Consider the following 21,960-nt stretch of genomic DNA (forward strand, 5'->3'; position numbering starts at 1 on the left):
TAGTAGTTTTAACCTAACTGATTTTAACAGTTGAATTACGATAAGAATTTTCTCTACTTACAAGAAAACTTGAATTTTCCTTTTTTTTTTCTCTAACTTTCTGGAAGCCGGTAAGATATTACATAAAAGATAAATAATTTACGTGATGCATCTATCGTGTGGAATTGTAGAATTGTTCAACTTTATCCCTTTACATACTTGGCGCTACTACTCTAGCCATCTTTAAGATATGTTTCTTTCATACACCTAGTTCTCGTATTATGCGTACGTATCAATGTAGAAATGTCATGCTTATCTCAACATCTTCAAGATAGATTGCTTACGCACAACTATCCTTTACAGTTTATATATCTACCAATGTTAATCGGAAGATCGACATCCATCTTACTATAAATCATATAATCTCTCAAACAATTATTATCGATAAATTTACTCCAACATACTCATTTGCTATTGTACTTATTGTTTATATTGGACTCTTTACTTAGATTTATACGCATATGCATTGCCATATTACAACTATGTATCACTAGTTGTATAATTAATATGATCTTTATATGTCTATGAAATATATATTACTCTGTACCTTCTGTTGTAATATAAGCATTTTCCCCTTTAAAGAAAACTCGATTTTTTTTCACAAGGATAAACCTTTTTACCTTCCGAACTTTCGAGACTTCTCCTTATAATATCATTACGCATATGAGGCACAATTCACAAGATGCACCTACTATTTAGCGTAATACAATGTTTGACGTTATCGCTTCATCTGTTTGACGCCGCATGATCTAAGCGTCTTTAAGATGGATTGCTTACCACAACTAGCCTTCGCATTGTATGCATATGCATACGTCTACAACTATGAAATTCATGCCTATCTCGATATCTCCAAGATAGAGTGCTTACGTACAACCGACCTTTGTAATTTTATAAGGTTTGTGAAGCGCCAACTTCTAACCAGTTATAAATCACAGAATTCTCTCGAAGAATTATGACTAAACCTACATATCTATTATCCCATATATATAAAAAGATTCACCTAAAAAAACTTGTAAGGCTAAGAAGATTGCGGGCCTGTTTGGAGCTTAAGATTTTGAGAAGCAACTAGTTGGTAATCAATTTATAAGAATCTTGAAAAACTGGGTTTTACAACTTCTGATTTCTAGTTTATTTTTTGGATTCTACAACTATAACTTCTTAGAACTATTCGAGAATATTCTGATTCTGAAAGAAAATGCAATTGCGGGAAGCTCTCCAAATATATGCTGGTGAGAGACCCCAAAATTTACTGGCGGTGTAGTCGTGTAGAGGCAGAGCAAGCCTGTGCTCGGAGCGAAAAAATTGGGCGTTGAGACCGTGCGGATAGCGCCCCGCTGTCCTCTGACCGATAGATAGGCTTTTGTCCGCCTCCGGCGCGCGACACCCACTTTAATGCCCCCGAGGCGACACCTGTCCCTCCCGCCTCCCTCAAAGCCGCACCAACTGCCCTCTCTCTCTTTCCGCTCTCCACGCCCCCCGATGCTCCCCTCTCCCTCGCCCGCTTCGCTTTTCTAATCTAATCTAATCTAATCCAATCGGCCGATTAAACCTGATTTCCCCTTGCTAATTCGGGCCATCGCATCACTCCCCCAACTAATCACACTCCTCTCTCCTCCGCTTCCTCTTCTCGTATATTTATAACCCCACTTCCCTTTCTTCCTCTTTCTTCTCATCTTGGTTTCTTCCTAGTTTCGGGAGAGGATTTTAGTGAGGGATTTGAAGGATTTTGAGGTGGGAGAGGAGATGGAGTTGCCGGCGGATGGGAGCGCGCTGGCGAGGCAGGGGTCGATCTACTCGCTGACGTTCGACGAGTTCCAGAGCGCGCTGGGAAGCGCCGGGAAGGATTTCGGGTCGATGAACATGGATGAGCTGCTGCGCAACATCTGGACGGCGGAGGAGTCGCAGGCCATAGCGCCGGCGGCGGCGGCTGCTTCGGCGGCGGCGGTGGTTGGGGACGCGCAGCAGCAGCAGCAGCCGATCCAGAGGCAGGGGTCGCTGACGCTGCCACGCACGCTGAGCCAGAAGACGGTGGACGAGGTGTGGCGCGACATCATGGGCTTGGGCGGCGACGACGACGAAGACCCCGCGGCGGCGGCGGCTGCGGCGGCGCCCGCGCAGCGGCAGCCGACGCTGGGGGAGATGACGCTGGAGGAGTTCCTGGTGCGGGCCGGCGTCGTGCGGGAGGACATGGGGCAGACCATCGTGCTGCCGCCGCAGGCGCAGGCGTTGTTCCCCGGGAGCAATGTGGTCGCCCCGGCCATGCAGCTCGCCAACGGGATGCTGCCTGGTGTCGTCGGCGTCGCCCCCGGCGCCGCCGCCGCGATGACGGTGGCGGCGCCGGCCACGCCGGTGGTGCTGAACGGGCTGGGGAAGGTGGAGGGCGGGGATCTCTCGTCGCTCTCGCCGGTGCCTTACCCATTCGACACCGCGCTCAGGGTGAGGAAGGGCCCTACCGTCGAGAAGGTGGTGGAGAGGCGGCAGAGGCGGATGATCAAGAACAGGGAGTCCGCTGCTAGGTCTCGCGCGCGGAAGCAGGTGAAGCCTCTCTTCTCTTCAACTGCACTAGGATGTAGGAATATGTAGCAATCTTATGTCCATTTGCTTGATTAATTAGTTCTGAAAATTCGATGGTGCCTATATTTGGTATGCCTCTCGATAATGCTGTACTTTATTCACATGATGTGATCCCCCCACTTCTAATTCAGCTTGTAGATGTTAATTTATGCCTAATAGCCACTGCAAATAGCAAGTTAGCGTCGTTAAATATTGTTCAACCACAGAGGATGAGAATCTAAAGTGAATAAGCCATGGTTCAAGTTGATGCTCTCGGATTCAGAGAGATGACGAGTGGCTTTGTTCATTTCGGGACACTGGCTGAGCAGTGAATTTTTTTTTTTTTGGATCGACTGTTGCCGTGATAGGGATAGCATGCTCACGATGAAGCTTGGAAGGACAATTGACAAGACCAATTCGAGAAATAGTAACTTCCTTTGATCTTTTCTTTTAAAAAAAACTTGTGGGGGTAATAGGTCTTTTTTATGTGCAAGTTGTGCTGCCATGATGCACTCATACTTCTATAAAAGCTATTATATACTTTTATTGTTCTAACATAGCAAGGTCAAGTCTTTCTGATACACTTCTTGACAGAGAATAGTTCTAGACAGTTCTGGTTGTGTTGTGAAAGACAATTTTTTAACATTAAATTTTGGCTTTCTGATATACAACAGGCATATATAATGGAGTTGGAAGCTGAGGTGGCAAAACTGAAGGAACAGAAGGCTGAATTGCAGAAAAAACAGGTATACCTGATGTCATATAAAATTGCTTTGATCCATACATACTCTTTATTTTTTTTGTTTCTCTTACCAATTCCTGTAATCAGTTAGTGGTCCTTAGATAACCTCTTGACTTTGGACAATTCTTATGTTTCTTGCCACGATTGTCATATTTGTTTGGGGATTTGGGCTTTACCAATGGCTGTTGTTTTAATCTGCCCCTAGCAATGCTTGTTGCTGGTATGGCAATATGTAGGTCGCCACAAATAGCATTCGAATGTCCTTGTTCTATGTATTTCCTGTGGAATTTATCTGACTTTAAATCTTTAATACCTGTTGGAGGTTTGCACTTAAAAGGTATATCCTTCTTCAATTTGAACATTGATGGGGTTACATTAATTTGTATTACTGTCCTGCAAACTTGTGTTGAAATCCTATGCCATGTGGTATCTTCTTGTTCACACATTTTCCATGTGCCTACTATTGTTATGCCAGTATGTATTCCACATCATATCATGATTTTGGAATTGAATAACTTAACAAAAGCACCAAACCTTTTCTTCTTCCAAATTCATGACAAAAAAAAATCCAAGAAGCTTTATTAACTTATTATGCTTCTAATTTGCAGGTGGAAATGATACAGAAGCAAAAGGATGAGGTAATGACCTTACAGTTGGTAGCAAATACCATGGTTCTGAATTCACACTATGTTTGTCCTCATTGATTTGGAAGTTGTCTATGCCTCTTTTGGATCATACCATATTTTCTTCTTTTTTAATAAAAAAACAAGAGTAAGTTCATTTCCACAAACTTTCTGATTAAGGGGTCTTTGGATCGGGGTGAATTTTTTGGGGGCATTTGCAAGTTTGGACTAAAGTTCTGATGACTTGAATCCAGATACCCTCTATATCCAAACAGGCCCAAATTGGGGCAAAACAGCAAGCTGACTCTATCGAACCAATTCGTTTTTCTTTCTGTAAGCCTTTGCTAAAACTGATTGATGACTTAGAATCTCCATGGCTGAAGTTTGTCAGAGTGAACAACAACAGTATCATTAGGTCATTTATTAGAGCTGCATGACATTCATATTCTTTTTAATGAGCTGCACAACATGCATGCTTTCCCATTTCTGGCTGTGAGGTGTATTTGTTGTTATTGCATTTTTTTGGTCATGTCAGAAAATATCTTACTACATATGGTTTAAATTATGTTTAAGAAATCCCTTATTGTTTAACCAACTTCCATCATAAATGTACATGCTGGTGCTGGCCATATATTTCATGTCACTGACACTCTGGCATCTTATCCCTTCTCATTTTCTTTCATGTATCATGTTATCTATGTAGGGTCATGGTGTTACATCCATCTTCAGTTTCTTAACACTTTAGTGCCATCCACTTGTGGTTTTTTTTCCATAAAACAAATTTGAAGAAACTAACTGAGATATGCAATGCTGGAACTCCTGCCATTGCAATAGAAAATTAGCACATCATGATTTTCAGCTATCACAGTGTGGACTACTTTGATGTGTTTTTTGTTAAAAAAAATGCACACTACTTTGTCCTACAGTCATCCCTGCTGTCAAATAATTGAGTTTGCCATGTACAGAGTAAATTTGTCCAGATGTGCACCATTCTGAATATGGTATCCCATTTTGGGCACACATGCTTGTAACACCAAAATTCCCCCGGAGAACATACTACCCCATAAGCTCAAGTTTTCATTTTCAAAATCTAATTATCTGTAATTCTACATTTATTTAGTTAGTATGAGTGCAGTGACATATATGTAGTACCATCAGCATATTTGTCCCATGTTATTAAGCATTCCATAGTTAAAGTATTTAGTTTTCTACCTTCTGTTTTATTTTTAACTAACCAGTTCAAATTTTCAACCAAAGAATGATACTCTTTACCAAGGAGATCTGAAGTAACTTCTTGGGCATATAATGCTAAAACAACAAAATGGACATTGGGTAGGTTTGTCTGGGTGGTATGCTCAACCCAGTCTGATCTGGAGTATTAAAAAGAATCCTGACTCTAAACTTAGTCCACCCCTACTATAGACGCTAGAGTGAGCCTGTCCGGCATTCAAATTAAGGACACTAGCTGTGTTTGTTTCTAATGGTTGGGAGCCTTCCCCCTCTAGCATGTAAAACGAAGCGACGGTTTAGCACATGATTAATTAAGTATTAGCTAAAAAAAATGAAAAATGGATTAATATAATTTTGAAACCAACTTTCCTATAGAATGTTTTTTCTAAAACACACACTGTTTAGCAGTTTAGGAATCGTGCGCGCAGAAAACGAGTGAGTAGAGGTTGGGAAATTGTAGGGAAGATGTCATGTTGGTTCGAATTTTGAAAGGCTGCGAACTCTTACTATGTTACATAAGTAATTTTGGTTGCTACTCAGCGGTTTCAAGCAGTAAACCTTTGCCTCAATCATTCTGAAGTTTAAGCATTTCCTTGATTATAATCAGTAATTGTCTCAGTTAGAAGGCCTTAACTGGGTGCATTTTTATGTTCTGACTTTTGACGATCTCACTGAAATCTGACAAGTGTCTAGCTGAAGATAGTACATTTTACTAGGTGCTTTGCAATGTTCAGAAAGTACTCTTCATAGATTCTTCTTTCCCTAACAGGAGTTTTATCTATAAATGGGTTTTGCAGGTCATGGAGAGAATCACTCAGCAACTTGGACCAAAGGCAAAGAGATTTTGCCTCCGACGAACACTGACTGGTCCATGGTAAGTTGATCAAGTTTGCACAGCATTGACCAAAGTTAAGATCGTTGGCTTCCTTGGATGTGACCAATCGCCGCGTGTATATATATCAGCTGAAGCCAGAGTCTCCGGTTTCGCCGTGGCGCTCAGCTTCAGAGTTGCTTCTCTCCTTGTTGGTGAATGGTGATAGTTCAGTCTCTTGGACGGTCGAATGCTGGCGTCGATTACTCACTAGGTTTAGCTGCGAGATCGTTGCGTGAGCAAAGGCATACTATCTAATCTGTTTAACTCCTTATTTAGGGAAATCTGGCATGGTGAAAACGGGGCATGCCTTCTGTGTTGTTGTTTTTGTGCAGCTGTTGCATCTGCTCTGTATGTTGCTGTTGCGTTGACATGTCATCCCGTTTACAGTTCAGTGATTCTGTTCTGTACCCAAGTTTAAGAGGATTCAGTTTCAGTGATCTGCATGTAATTTGAGCTTTACAGTTTCCGTTCTTCCGGATGATGTGACTGAAGAATATGCGAGACGAAGTTGCTGCCCTGCTGGTTTGACTGGATGATGATCAATCTTGGCCTATCCATTCTCTGTCCACATGAGTAAAACTTCCTTGTTTTCCTGCATATGCCGTACAAAATTGTTGCTAATTACTGTTTGGTTTAGTGGAGAGCACGTTTTGCTCGGTCTTCTTGATAAGACGGACGTGTATAGTGTACTAATTCCTGTGCCCCGACAAGGATGGCTCGGTGGTGTTTCCTGTATCCTGTACTGTAGGGTGTACCACGATTTGCACAGTTCGACAAGAGCAATCAGTGACAGCTGTTCTTATCTATATAAACTTTGCGTATCATATCGATGATGGAATAAACAACTCGTCCAATATCTTCTCCATTCTAAAATATAAGTATTTTGTATTCCTTTTATTTAAGTTAAGGACAAAGGAGAAAGACGGATATCTCAGATGGGTGAAAAGTGTGAGAATGGCCTGGGCTAAGAACATTTTCGGAAGATTGTAAAATGCAGGAATAGAAAAGATACAAATTTAATGTTGTACTCTTATAAAACATGTAGGATTTTAAAACACAAGAATACTAGAATTGGTACCTTTGGATGATTCGGTAGAAATAAAACACAGAAATTATAAAGCAAGTTTGTACGGATAAGAGATAGTAGAGATTGGAAGGAGGATGCATGGAACTTCTTAAAAGAAAACCAGAGATAGAGTTCATGTTTACTTTCCTTGGAAATGCGACATAGGAAAACCAAAATCCATAGGATTTTTAAAGTTTTGTATCATCAATCCAAAGGACGCCATATGAATAAAATCCTAATGATTTGAATCCTCCACAAATCCATTGAAAATCCGCCAATCCAAATAAGGTATAAGATTGAGTAAAAAATTAAACAAGGGGTCGTTGGTGAGGGGAGTACTACATTACTCCAGAAATAGCTATATTTGGGTTAAAATTTTGAACATGAAAAGTAGCTGTAACAGGGCAAATAGTTATAACTAATGAATATGGGCTTTATAATTCAAAAACTGCAATAATTGATGGTTTAGACAACCATACAATGGTATGGATAATGAACATGTCGTACAATATCATTTTCCTCCTTCCTCTCCCTCTTTTAGGGTTTCCCAAACCGCCGGAATCTGCCCCAGCGGTAAGCATGGTTACCGTGTAGTAACCATGGTAATCGTGCCAACTCGTATAAAACAGTATAATTTTATCATTTTAAATTATTTTTAAAATTTATTTGAATTTAAAAAGGTTATCGTGGTTTTCTTTTACCGTATCATGTGGTAAGCGAGTAACTGAATGGTTATGGGCGGTTTGGGAAACTCCGCCCTCTTCCATGAGAACTCAAGTAACGAATCTTCTAAACAACCATGTCACTATCGTTCATGTCGTGTACAAACTACAAAGTGCTTGCTCTGTTGTCACTCTGTTAGTAACCATAATTGAAATTGACCGCTTGATAAGGCGACCAGTTGTTATCAGCCGGAAGAATAAAATATATATGGACGCTTGATTAGGACACCAGTTGTTATCGGCAGGAGGAATATAAATATATGAAAACAATGATTTTTATAATCTTTCAAAAGATGTGGGAGATACTACAATTTTCCAATTTAAAGTTTTAGTAGCTCCAGGTTAAAAAGAGTAAATTTTATAAAACTACACATACTTTTGAAACAGTTTCTAAGAGACGAAGTTTTGTTGGTCTGTCGAACGGTGAACACGGTAGCATACATGCTAGTGAAGGAGAGTGTTCTTCTGGGTCTTATTTTGGGCTTGTTCAGATTGATGCCATTTTAAACCATGTCATTATTTTTGGTAAAGTTATCAAATATGTGCATCCATTTAGTTTCTTACCAAACTCTGGTAAATGAATAAGAAATCCTGCAAAAACTTGGTAATATTGTCAAAATTTTGGTATTGCCAAAATTTGATAAGGTTTATTTTGGATACAATCCGAACATGCCCTTTATCTTTCCTTGATAATGGTTATAAGCAAGATTATGTAGTTGAACAAATCCCTGGCGGTGTTTACCAAACAAACACAGCACTCTCCCTCCATCACAAAATAAGTTAATCTAGCATGAGATATGACACATCCTTGAACCCTATTCAAATTCATAGTATTAGGATGTGTCACATCTAGTATATTAACTTATTTTGGGATGTAGAGAGTAATACCTCCGTTTCAGACACACCACAGTTTTGCACAGTTTATGTCCAATGTTTAACTTTCCATCTTATTTAGAAAAAAAATATAATGAGTATTTTTTTATTGTTATTAGATGATATAACATGAATAATACTTTATGTGTGACCGCTTTTTTTAAATTTTTTACAATTTTTGAAATAAGACGGACAATCAAACATTAAACACGGAAACTCACAATTGCACTTAAAACAGGATGGATGTACTATATCAGATTTCTCATGAAAAATTATAGTATTGTATTAGCTTGTCCACGTTTAGGGCTCCTTTGAATCGCAGGAATGAGAAAACATAGGAATAGGAAAACGCAGGATTTTGATAAGAATGCAAGTGTAAAACAGAGGATTGCAAAACACAGAAAAACACAGAGGAATGGCCGTTTGATTGGACCGTAGAATTAAAGGACAGATAAAGACTCAAAGGAAAGTTTCTAAGAGGTTTTACCTCATGTTAGAATTCCTCAAAAACTTGTATGGCATTAGGCAATCCATAGGATTTTCATAGGATTCCATAAAATCCATTCCTTTGATTCAAAGGGCTATATAGGAAAAATTCCTATATGAATAAAATCCTCTAAGGGCCCCTTTGAATCACAGGGTAGAAAAAACGGAGGAATAGGAAAAACACAGGATTCTGACAGGAATTGAAGTGTAAAACAGAGGATTGCAATATACAGGAAAAACACAGGAATGGTCGTTTGATTGGAGCGCAGGAAAAACACAGGAATCGGATAAGAGAGATAGACTCAAAGGAAATTTTCCAAGAGGTTGGAGCTCTTGCTAAATTTCCTCCAAAATCCACATGTAATGTGCCATTCCATAGGAATTTCATAGGATTTAGAAAGCTTCAATCCTTTGAATCAAAGGGCGCCCTAAAATTTCTATGAATTTACTTTGAATAAAGGGAGCCTTATAATCTTAGGATGTGTCAGTTAACTTATTTTGGGATGGAGGAAGTCAGGTAAAAAAATATATTTAAAATTATTATCACCGATTTTCGATGATCTGCCAGCAGCTAACCACCGGATAGGGCCAGCAGCTAACCATCGGCGTGGGCGTCGGCGTGGCGTGTCTGCAACTCCTCCGGGGACCGGGGGCGGTTGGCGTCGTCGCACCCCCCCGCTTTAATTGCCTCCTCCTCTTCTTCTTCTCCCCCTTCCCGCAGCTGCCACTTCCCCACAACGAGGAGAGGAACAGCAGAGCAAAGCCCCACCTCCTCCCCTCCTGCGCATCTCCTCTCCTCCCCGGAATCTGCTCCTCGCCGCCGCCGCCCGGCAGAGGAGATGGACGGCAGCAGCCTCAAGTCGGCGCAGCTCCTCGAGCAGATGCGCCTCCACATGGCCACCGACGCCGGCAAGGACATCGCCAAGAAGGTCGGCCTCGTCTACCAGTTCAACATCGCCCCCAAGGTCAATATCTCCTTCTATCCCCTTTTAATTGGGTGGAATTGAAGCGCCCCCCGTCTTGATCCTGTTTAGTGGCGCGCCTTTCGCAGAAAATCGGAGTCGACGAGGAGATCTTCGTCGTCGACCTCAAGAAGGGCGAGGTCACCAAAGGTGTGTGCGCGCGTGTATCTTTCTGCTTCTTTTGATGATCGGATTAAACTGTACTGAAATGCCTGGTTCTGGTTGGTTGGTGTGCAGGGCCGTACGAGGGGAAGCCAGATGCGACCTTCTCCTTCACGGATTCTGATTTCCTCTCGATCGCCATGGGGAAGATGAACCCACAGATCGCGTTCATTCGGTGAGGAGAAGAACGAAGAAGTTTTATGTTTTTCTTTGTACTAGAAAAAAAATGCCCGTGCGTTGCAACGGGTGAAAATTATTTTAATCTTACTATTGTTATACGGTATAATTAAGATGAAATTTCACTGTAAGGATTCGCTTGATATATATATTTTTTAGAAAATCAGGAGCTGTAATTAGGAATCCGATCATCTCAAGTTAGATTGCAAACAAACTTAAAAACGGACTCAAATACGGATACGTATTTCCAAAAGCAAATGAATTTACAAACCGACTCATACACGGATGACGTACCAAAATACCGGCAAAAACATCTTTAATTTTTATAATAGTAGAGATTTGTTTTCGAATTTAGCTTTTGTAGGTGGCTGATGAATTATGAAAATTGTGTGCAGAGGCGCGATAAAGATCAAGGGGAGCATAAGCGCGGCGCAGAAGTTCACCCCGGATATCTTCCCCAAGCCTTCCAAACTGTAGAAGGTTAGAGGTATATTGTTTGGGCGAGGTTGGTAATAATAAGGGTTGCTAGTTGCAATACTGTGTTTGATAGAATGGGGGGAGAAAACTGGAAACAGGAACAACACACGAGTGCCTGATGTTATGGCTGGAAATCGGATATCGCTATGGTTAATGTTATCACTGATATCAAGTTCAATCCTTGTTTGTTGTGACTTTCTTTTATATATCATAATATGATCCAAATGTCTGTTGATGTTTCTTGACGAATATACCCACTATAGTGATGATATCAGATTTCTATAATGAAACTAGCAATTGCTTGGCAGTGCCGTTTTACCCTGCACTGCATTGTGCTGTGAAGATCTACTAGAATACTACTCCCTCCGTTTCACAATGTAAGTCATTCTAGCATTTTTCACATTCATATTGATGTTAATGAATCTAGACATATATATCTATCTAGATTCATTAACAACAATATGAATGTGAGAAATGCTAGAATGACTTACATTGTGAAACGGAGGAAGTAGTTTTAAAGGGCCTAGCAATGTATTGTATAATATAGTTCGTTCTGTTTTACAGGGTTATACTGGTTCTTGAGTTTGATGGGGTTATGCTGGGTTAGAGCAGGATTTGTAGCCATATTAGTGTGCAGCTGTTTCATTTTCCTGTTACCACAATAACAGTTTAACCATCCGCATATTCAGTACATAGTGTACTACCCTGGTAAGTCCATGCCTCCATGGTTGATAGGGCTAGCATTGACAGTTGTGATAGAGAGATCCATGACCATGATGTTAGCAACTGCCAACTGTGTAATCAGCTATCACTCATTTTCTCATAATTGCTAATAATGAAGAAGGCCCACAAATATGACAATCTTTTCTTGAGATGTCTTGTATGAAGATCCGAAAAGGCTATTTTGCTTCATACAGTATGAGCTAACTACTGGACTACTTTGTCTGTGAACTGTTTTTGTGGACAATAAATTTACTGTTCATAAATTATGAATGGTTACCTAGGAGGCAAAGGCATTGGAGGTTGAATTGCCATCTGCGCATGTTTTTCGACAGGGTGTAAGATAAGAGCTTGTTTTTGGATTCCAGTTTCAAATCCTCCACTGCTCCACCTGATCATTGTAAGATACTAACATAGCACCATTAGCCAATTGATTCAGCATGTCTGCCATTCATCTGGTGGTATTGAAACTGACATTGTAGAAGCTATGCTTTTCCATGTCATGGTATACACTATACACTCACCACTTCCATACAACATGCGAGTGTAGCCCTGCTGCAAGTTCATCATGCTGAAGTTTCCTTCAGCTGCAAATGTACAGTATTATCATTGGCTCATCGCGGTGCATTTGCTTGTCTTGTGGTTGTGATAGCTTTGATTGGTTCGGTGAGTCATGGTCAATTGGCTGCTTTTTTTCATGTGGTTTTATATCTCAAATGCGGAGTTGCGGACTATATTTGTTCGCTCGTAGAGTTGAATCAAGCGGGCACTGACTCGTTTCTCAATTCTCAGTTTTTCTCTCCAAAACATGGTTTTAGTTTGGTAGCCCCTACTAATCCCTTTTGACATAACCGTGTTTGGATAAAACGAGAGAACCAAACTAGTTCCAAGGAATTTGGAATTTCTCCTTTCGAAATGTGGTTTGGACTTTGGGAGACATTAAATTTACACCACCTTTCAGGTTCCTCAAAGCCTATAAGAGCGTCCCCAGCAGAAGCGCTATCCGGTCCTCTATGTGAAAAATAGCGTATGAAAGTGAACCTCCAGTAGATAGGCCATTGCATCATCCAAAGATAGCGCATCCGCTGAACCGGAGAGAGGAATACCAAATTTGGCGTTCCTCTCTCCTTACGCCAAATCGCAATGATCACGTTTGGGTTGAACTCCCGCCCCCATCCGGAGTTCCGGAACGACCTCCGCCCATCGTCATCGTCACTTGCCGCCGGCGAAAGTGAGTCCCCAAAGGCGGTGGAGAGGCTGGAGAGTCGTCATCGTCACTTGCCGCCGGCGAAAGAGAGTCCCCAAAGGCGGTGGAGAGGCTGGAGAGAGAGGGATGTACCAGATCTGGAAGCTCCCGCCGTCAGCCGCGCCGAGGTGCGGCAGCCGCTCTGGCCGTAGCCAGCGCCCCTTCACTCGCGAGTTGTTGTCGTCGCCCCTCCATCCGCAAGCTGCTGTCGTTGCCGCTCCACGCTCGCCCGGTGCCGCCGCCAGGCTCCGGGATGCGGCAGCCGCTCCGCCCGTCGCCGGCGGCCCTCCACCCACGAGGTGCTGCCGTCGCCCCTACGCGCTCGCCTGGTGCCGCCGTCGCCGGCGCTGAGATGCGGCAACAGGTGAGCTACTGCTGGCGCCCTGTCCGCCCGTGAGCTACTGCTGGCGCCCTTGCTCCCACTTCCTATTGGAGAAGAGAAGGAGAAGAGAGTGGATGGTGGGGTAGAGAGAGGAGCTGAGGAGGTAGCAAGGAGGAAAGAAAAAGGAAGAGGAAGAAAGGGGAAGAATGAGAAAAAAAAGGAATATTTATTTTGCTATAATTTTTGCTCTTTTGTTGTACACTTTACTTATTTTGCTATGATTGCAAATATATTCATTTCAAACATATATTTAGTCATTCAAAATATAACCCTTATAAAAGAAATTACACAAATATAAGTTAGTTGGAAGATATTAATAAAATATAGGAGAATGTGATATGGAGGATGTAATTTGGATGATCTATTAGAGTGAGAAAAGATATGGGATGCTCTCCAGCCATTCCCACAAGGATAATTCTAGGCGAGTGGGACGCGCGATGGCCTGAATTCATTCGAGGACCGAATTCGTTCAAGGAAATTAACTGGGCGTAATTTAATTATGGGCCACATTCATTTAGGGGTAAAAGATGGTCCAAATCTCATGGTGGGCTGAATTCGTTCGCCGGAATTAAGTGGTGCAAATTCATTGGCGGGCTGAATTCGTTGACTGAAATTAAATGGGAGCAAATTTACTCTCGGCCTGAAAATTTTGGCAACAATTTGTGGGCCAAATTTTGTTTCGGGCTGAATTTGTTGAGGGGAATTAATTGATGGACCCAAATCATTGATGAACTATCTGGGTCAAATTTAACGGTGGGCCTAATTATTGATGGATGTTAAGTGGGCCAAATTTATTCGTAGGCTGAATTTGTTGATGGGCAGTAGGTGGTCCAAATTCATTTTGTCTGAATTCGTTGACATGAATTAACTAGGCTGCTTTCGTTTTGAGGCCTTGGTGGGCTGAATTTCTTGATGGGTAAATTTATTCCTTGGGCTAAATTTGTTGAGGGCAGTACATGGGCCAAATTCCTTGCTAGGCTGAATTGGTTGATATGAACTAACTGGGCTGATTTCATTTGAGGCATTGGTCGGCCGAATTTGTTGATGGATAATTGCTAGGCTGATTTCATTTTTGGACCGATTTTGTTGACATTTGTCAAGCAGGCTGTATTCGTCGCCGTGGTGGGCCCAATTCGCGATCTTCTATGACTTTGTACGATTAGGAAAAAGTACACCAAAGGTCCCTCAACTTGTCATCGGGATTAAAAACATCCTCGAACTACAAAACCTGATATGCGAGGTTCTTTAACTATACAAATCCGGTCACCCGAGTTCCTTCGGTGGTTTTGACTCCGGTTTTGGTCTACGTGGCAGCTGAGTCAGCGTGGGACCCCACGTGGGCCCCACATGTCAGCCTGCCACGTCATCACCTTCCTCCTCTCTCTCTCTCGATCTTGTCTCAGCAGGCCACCGGCGGGTGGGGAGGAGGCTGGCGGGGAGCTCCTCCTGCGCGGCCGCGAGCTCCTCCTGCTGCAGCTGCTGCTAATTTATCTCGTGTGGGACGGAGGGACGCTGCTCCTCCTTGAGGTGAGCATTTTCTTCCTTCTCTTTTGTTCACTTGTGGTGGATGTGCATATGCATGCCGCCGCTGCTGCTATGCCTCTCCTCTCTCGATGCATAGCTGCGAGCTTGTACGCAGAAATAAATGGTGGCGATTTGCTTTTGTCCCGTTGCCTGAGGAAATCTGTCCCCGGGATTGTATTTTTGTTTCCCGAGCTGTTTCCTCACCCAGACGGCCATGGCGCTCACGAAAAAAGCAGAGCGCCTCGACGTGCAATTCCAGTTCAACCCGGTGGTGTCCCGCCTCGATGCCCTCGATGTGGAGTCCCTCCGCGTGAAGACCGGCGAGGCCCTCGCCATCTGCTTCAGCCTCCAGCTGCACTGCCTCCTGGCGTCTGACGACGACGCCACGGCCGGCGCGGGCGGCGACAAGGAGAGGCGAAGCCCGGAGTCCGGGCTGTCCCCGTCGAAGTCACGCGCGGACGCGTTCTTGGGCGCGCTATAGGGGCTGTCGCCGAAGGTGATGGTGGTGACGGAGCAGGAGGTGAGCCACAACGCGGCGGGGCTGACGGAGCGGTTCGTGGAGGCTCTCAACTACTACGCGGCGTTGTTCGACTGCCTGGAGGTGGGCGGGGCGAGCGGGTCGGTGGAGCGCACGCGCGTGGAGCGGTGGCTACTCGGGGAGGAGATCAAGAACATCGTGGCGTGTGACGGCGGCGAGCGGCGGGAGCGGCACGAGCGGCTGGAGGGCGCCGGCTTTGGCCGCGTCCCGCTCAGCTACTACGCGCTGCTTCAGGCCAGGCGGGTGGCGCAGGGTCTCGGCTGCGACGGCTTCAAGGTCCAGGAGGAGAAGGGCAACTTCTTCCTCTGCTGGCAAGATCGCGCCCTCTTCTCCGTCTCCGCATGGCGCGGCCGCCGCTTCGCCGCCTTGCTCCCCTTGCCGCCATCGACGCCTCTCCCCTGCTCCCGCGTCATTGCTACCTTGCTCTCCTCCCCGCCGCGTCACCGCCTTACTCCTCCCGCCGCCGCCTTGCTCTCCTCTCCATCCGTACTGCCCAGAGCAGAGAGAGAGGATGAAGGGAGAGAAGAAGGGAAAGAGAGAGTAGGCTGATCTGGACAAGCTGACAGATGTTGTCCACGTAGGTCCCACGCCGACTCAGCCGCCACGTAGGCCAAATTCAGCGTCAATACTACTCTGGGACCTTGCGTGATTAGTTTTGTATAGTTAAGGGCCCCTGCATATCAGGTTTTATGGTTTGAGGATATTTGTGTACCTCGCTGACAAGTTGAGGGACCTTATGTGTACTTTTTCCGTACGATTACGATCGTTCCTGATTAGGATCTCAACCATGTGAAAAAAAAAGTTTTTCATTTAAACCCCTTCCATATTGCGATTGCCTCGCCGACCAGCGGCGGAGGCGGCCGGGGATCGCCGCGGTTGAGGTCGCCATGGCGGCGCTGCCCCACACCAGGGCCCCAGTTTCGGGCCACTCCCACCTCGTCCTCGCCTCCCTCCGCCGCCCGCCTGGCCCGTCTCCGATCTCCCGGATGAGATTGGGTGCGGCGGAGAAACGGGAGGCGAGGGAAAGCGGGTTCCTCCTCCGGCAGCCACGCCGGTTGCCTCCCCGTCGATCGCCTCCGCGTGGGTCTCTCTCCCAATTCCCCAGCATATGCATTCACTAATCGAGGATTCGAATCGTTGAGCCGCTCGCGTGTAGGTGATGTATCTGCCCTGCTTGCCCCGCTCTCCTGCCTGCGGCCATTGTTGCCTCCACGAGATCATGTGGTAGTTTAATTAAGCCTGATTGGTGTTGGTATTTTGGTGGTAAAACATTGGTGTTGCTGCTGCAGTTACAGAAGTGTGTCGAATGGTGAATGCATGCTTGGGAATTGGGATAAAAACCTGTCCACTTCGAGAGTGTGGGTTAATGGGTTTGTTGATCCGAGCTTGATTTGAAGGCCATAGATCGTGAAATTCCTGAAGAACTGCGGTCTAATCGCTGAAATGAGGTAAGCAACGATAAGCATTTATTTTATGTCATTTTACATGCCCATTACTGCTTCTTTTTTGAGGATTTATTTGTCTAACCTTCGTGCAGAATATATCATTATCGTTACTGCACATAATGGGATATATATGGAAGCAAATGTCATTAAAAAACAGTAATGAGAACATATATTTACAAACAAGACATACATATATCCTTGAAAAAGAAGGAAAATTAAATCGATCAATCTACACTGTTATACTCCGTCCGTCCCAGCTTATTACTCCCTCCGTCCCATAATATAAAGAATTTTGGGTGGATATGATACATATTCTTAGTACAATGAATCTGGACAGACCAAAATCTCTTATATTATGGGACGGAGGGAGTAGGTGCATAAGATTTTTCACTGAGAGCAAGAAGATGCGCATTAAGAAGTTAATCTCATTGACTTCTTCATATATACCCCTAATTAATTAAATGGAGGATCTTTGTATGCCTGCATGCATGCTGCCTTGATAGAGTACTTAGAGCAAATTTAATTATAGAGCTAACTACTACTTCCTCCGTTTCACAATATAAATCATTCTAGCATTATATAATGTTAATATATAATGCTAGAATGACTTACATTGTAAAACGGAGGGAATACTAGCTATAAGCTCATACCTAGTATAAAAATAGTATTAGAGATAACATGTAAAATAGCTTATATAAGCTTGTCTCTATTTTTATCCTCTCTCTCATTTATTTATTTAATGTATTAATGTATTTCTCAACTCTTGTATGTGATCAAGACTCATTCTGTCTCTTCTCCATACTCCCTCCGTACTCATAAAGGAAGTCGTTTAGGACAATGTTTAAGTCAAATCTTGGGAATATAAATCATGAATAACTCTCAAGTTGTTGAGTTTGAAAATGTAAAAACTATATGTATAGATTTGTCTTGAAAAATACTTTCATAAAAGTATACATATATCACTTTTTAATAAATATTTTTATAGAAATAAGAAGTTAAAGTTGTGTTTTAGAGACCGTGTCGCTGTCCTAAATGACTTCCTTTATAAGTATGGAGGGAGTATGTGCAAGTAACCGATTATAGCTAGCTTTTAGTCTGCTAAGAACAAGTTTAATAGTATAGCCAACTACTAGTTCCAATTCATCTATAGCCAATCTAATAGCTCATTTATACAATAGTTACATACTATATTATTAATACCTGGTCCCACCTGTCATACACACAATACGTCTTAAAGTCCGTGCTACAGCTGGCTACAAATCTGTAGCCCGCTGCTCTTCTCTCTCCTCATTTATCTCCTTAAAATATATTTGCAGCTGGCTTATAGCCTGCTATTGTACCTGCTCTAATACACTTGCTCTTACTGCAACATGCACATGTCCAATCATCTTGCATGCATGCAGAAGGACACTCAGGAGAAAATGGCAATAAATTGAACTGTGCCTAATATAGTGGGACAATGATAGAAAATTTATGCACCTAAGAGCATTACCAACAAAAGCAAAAAAAAAAAAAAATCCATTCCCAAGATTCTTTTTTATCCCAAATCAGATTATTAAGTATGAATTTATTCTTCTCTCCAAGAGATAACTAAAGATTGACTTCCAATAATAAAAGGTGGGCCATCCCAAACTACCAACCAAGCCTTCCTCCTGTTTTCTTCGGGCGCATGTCCCTTGATCGCAATTAAGCCTCCCCCTCTTGTCCAAATCGCGCACGTCCTCCCCTTATGATGGCGACTCCCTCATTTCACTCCTGATCACTTCCATACCCTCACCTTGCCGCCTCTCCCCTCCTCCCCTTCCTTACTGCATCTCCCCTTCTCTTCCCTCGTCACATCTCACCCCTCGTGTAATCGGTCACCAAAAGAACAAGGAGAGATAGAGATGAGCCATTGTAGTAATCTCATCCAAATTCTCCTGGATGAAGTATTCATCGAATGACGCCAAAGATTTTTTTTTTTTCAATGGCACAACTAGTACACGATCATTACATGAATAATCATGAACATAAGTGTGTTGGGTCTGTGTTTGGACACCAAGTACTTGATCGGAATACTGACCATTGGAGACTATACATTGACTACTTATCAGAAGAACCTATGTATAGCCCTGTTTATTTTAAGAGCATGTTTGTAATAGTTAAATGTGTGTGTTTTTTCTCTGTTGCAAATATTGATAAACACATGATTTATTATTGTTAAAACATACACATATTTAGAATGAGATGACCTCTTTCTTTTACGCATAATGCATGTTGTGGAAGAATATGATAATTATTGTGCAAAAAAGAAATGCATCCGGTACACTTGAATTATCATGTTTGTAAAAGATTACAACAGTATTCCAAATGTTGAGTTATGGAGTAGCGTCAGATGCGATAGATGAATATGTTCATATTGGAGGAAGTACTACTACATGAAGTCTAAAATGGCTAGTTAAAGCTATAGGAGAAGTTTTCAAAGAGGAGTATTTGAGGACACAAAAACGAGAATAGCTAGCATAGCTAGATTATTGGCTAGTCAAAGCTATAAGTGAAGTTTTCCGAGAGTATTTGAGGACACTAAATGAGAATAACATAGCTAGATTACTTGCAATTGGGAAAGGCGAAATATTTCTAGTAATGTTGAGCTCTATATATTGTATGCACTAAAGTAGGATAATTGCTTTGCTGCATGGCAAGGTATGTACGGTGCGCATGTGTGGGAGCCTACTATTATTTTAAAAGTTGGTGCCGTACATGATCTATGGTTTTGGCATGCTTTTTTGGTTTACCCTGATCTCATAATGATATTAATTTTTTTTCAATGGTTGCGGTGTTTTTGCAAAGCTTGCTGAAGGCAAATCTTCTAAAGTTAATTATATCATCAACATGCATAACTATAATAATGAACTTCAACGGTCACCTATTTGAGAGTATCTCCTTGGTCCTTGCACAACTAAAAGCTTAGTACAGTTGACTTTAGGAACCTCGTATTCACGTAGCTTTTCAAACAACATTGTCCATTGAAGAACAATAATATGAGATCCGGGTAAACCAAAGAAAGCATGCCAAATCCATAGGTCATGTGAGGCAATGGCTTCTAGAATTACAGTAGGCCCTCGCACATGCCCATGCTACATACTTTCCCATGCAGTGGACAAACTCTTCTAGTTCTAGTGCATAATGCATACAATCTATAGAGTAATATTCATGGATTTTTTTTTCTTCCCCAACTCTAAGTAATCTCGCTATGTCATTCTCGGTTGGTGTCTAGGAATACCCCCTCACTGAAAACTTTGCCAATAGCTTGACCAACCATTTTAGATTCTCTATAGTAGTACTTTATCCAATCTATCACATCTGCTACTACTCCAATGCATAACTCAACATTTGGAATATTGCTTTATTATTTTACAAACATGATAATCCAAGTGTACCGGCTACATTTCTTTTACAAAATAATCATCATATGCTTCCACATCATGCACTATGTGTAAAAAAGGGTTGTGTAATTCTAAACATGCACAATAACAAATAATGAATCATACATGTATCAATATTTGCAATAGAGAGAAAAAAACACATTTAACTATTACAAACCTGCGCCTAAAACAAATAGTGTACATACGCTTTTCTATGGCCAGTTAACATGTTCCAATCAAGTAATTGGTTTCCAAACACAGACACGCCACGCTTCGGTCATGATCATTCGTGTATTGATCGTGTACTAGTTGTGTTGTCGGAAAAAAAAATCTTCACCATCATCTGATCAAGACTCGTAAAAAAGAAATTGGATTTGATTATTACGACCCATCAAATGAGGGGAGGGGAGAGGAGAGGGGAGGAGAGACGAGATAATTGAATGGGAAGTGAGAGGCAGCAAGGGGAGGGGGTGGAAGTGATCAGGAGCGATGGGAGGGAGTCGCCATTCCGACGGGAAGTGAGGACATGCCTCATCAGAACGAGAGGGGGAAGCACGATCAAGGGACACATGCCAAAAGAAAACAGGAGAAAGGCTCGGATGGTAGTTTGGGTGGACACACATTTATTAGTTGGAGTCAGTTTTTAGTTCTCTTGTGAGATGAACCTATTTACACCTTAAAAATCTGATTAGGGGCCAATTAAAAAGGAGAGTCTTGGAGATGGATTTTTTGTTTCCGTTGGTGATGCTCTAATAAACTGGGACAACGGGAGTAATATAGATACACCATTAGTAACAGCATAGATCTTTCTCTTTTCCCCAATCAATGTGGTAATTTCTAGGCACATAGGGCAGACATGTTGATATAAAAGATTTTTTGTTCTCAGAAAATTAAATTTGTTCACGACCCGTCCAAACTATATGAACTATCATTGCTGGTTGGCCCGTTATTGGGTTCAGACGTTCAGTACCCTGTGAAACCACTTATAAAATGTTGTACTACAACCTTCTTTTAGAGAGGGTAGGTACGTTTTTTATTACCCAGCTTTGGGGAAAAGCCAAATAAGCCAAATATAGTCTTTTACAGCTAGAAGTTCTACATGAAAAGGTATGTTACAACCATTTGAACCTCAAAAGGGATGTTACGCCTATAAAAGAATATTCCACCCATGATTTGTTTTCAGGCTGTAACATGGATGTTAAGTTATCAACAGTTATCTAAATGAATCGGGTGAAAATAGTTATGTTTTGTTAGTATGAAGTAATATGAAGAAAATTGGGAATTCAGCATTACTAAAATGGAACATCTCCACTGAAACTATTTGTGTGAACATGAGCAAGGTGATCCTCCCAATCCCGATCATTAAAGCAGTAGTACTCCCAAAAGGAAAGGGGAACGGTCTCAACATGCTTATACTAACTTTCCTAATATAATTAATATATTAAGGTAAATTTTGGGAAACCATGGTGTCCTCTGGACTCCGGTGGCAACCATCACCCATGGATTGCAACAACTGAATTGCAGAAATCCTAGCCATGTATGGTTAACATTCATTTTGGAATGGCCTTTTTCAGATTGCACAGTTGCGTGCTTTGATATAGTCTGTAGATATACAATTTCTTGGATACGTTTCAACCAGGGAAGCAGCAACCATTGGATACCACGCTCTCTTTGCAGAAATCATGCAGAAGCTGCTTCTTTGAGATTCTTCTGAG

The 21,960-nt window shown here is 42.4% G+C and overlaps 2 protein-coding genes and 1 pseudogene across 2 annotated transcripts; all 3 read left to right on the forward strand.

Annotated features, from left to right (window-relative positions):
• Positions 1-1,475: 1,475 nt before the first annotated feature.
• LOC127776052 (bZIP transcription factor 46) lies at positions 1,476-6,498 on the forward strand. The gene is made up of 5 exons (XM_052302369.1): positions 1,476-2,574; positions 3,267-3,338; positions 3,943-3,972; positions 5,985-6,061; positions 6,151-6,498. The coding sequence occupies exons 1-5, from the start codon at positions 1,783-1,785 to the stop codon at positions 6,152-6,154; spliced, it is 975 nt and encodes a 324-aa protein (XP_052158329.1). The 5' UTR covers positions 1,476-1,782; the 3' UTR covers positions 6,155-6,498.
• Positions 6,499-9,900: 3,402 nt separating this feature from the next.
• LOC127776053 (sterol carrier protein 2-like) lies at positions 9,901-11,237 on the forward strand. Its single transcript, XM_052302370.1, has 4 exons — positions 9,901-10,173; positions 10,260-10,320; positions 10,408-10,507; positions 10,905-11,237. The coding sequence occupies exons 1-4, from the start codon at positions 10,048-10,050 to the stop codon at positions 10,984-10,986; spliced, it is 369 nt and encodes a 122-aa protein (XP_052158330.1). The 5' UTR covers positions 9,901-10,047; the 3' UTR covers positions 10,987-11,237.
• A 3,693-nt stretch (positions 11,238-14,930) lies between these two features.
• LOC127776318 (scarecrow-like protein 3) lies at positions 14,931-15,945 on the forward strand (annotated as a pseudogene).
• The last annotated feature ends 6,015 nt before the right edge of the window (positions 15,946-21,960 follow it).

Source organism: Oryza glaberrima, chromosome 6 (genome assembly GCF_000147395.1).
Source record: "Oryza glaberrima chromosome 6, OglaRS2, whole genome shotgun sequence".
In the NCBI taxonomy this organism is placed as follows: Eukaryota; Viridiplantae; Streptophyta; class Magnoliopsida; order Poales; family Poaceae; genus Oryza; species Oryza glaberrima.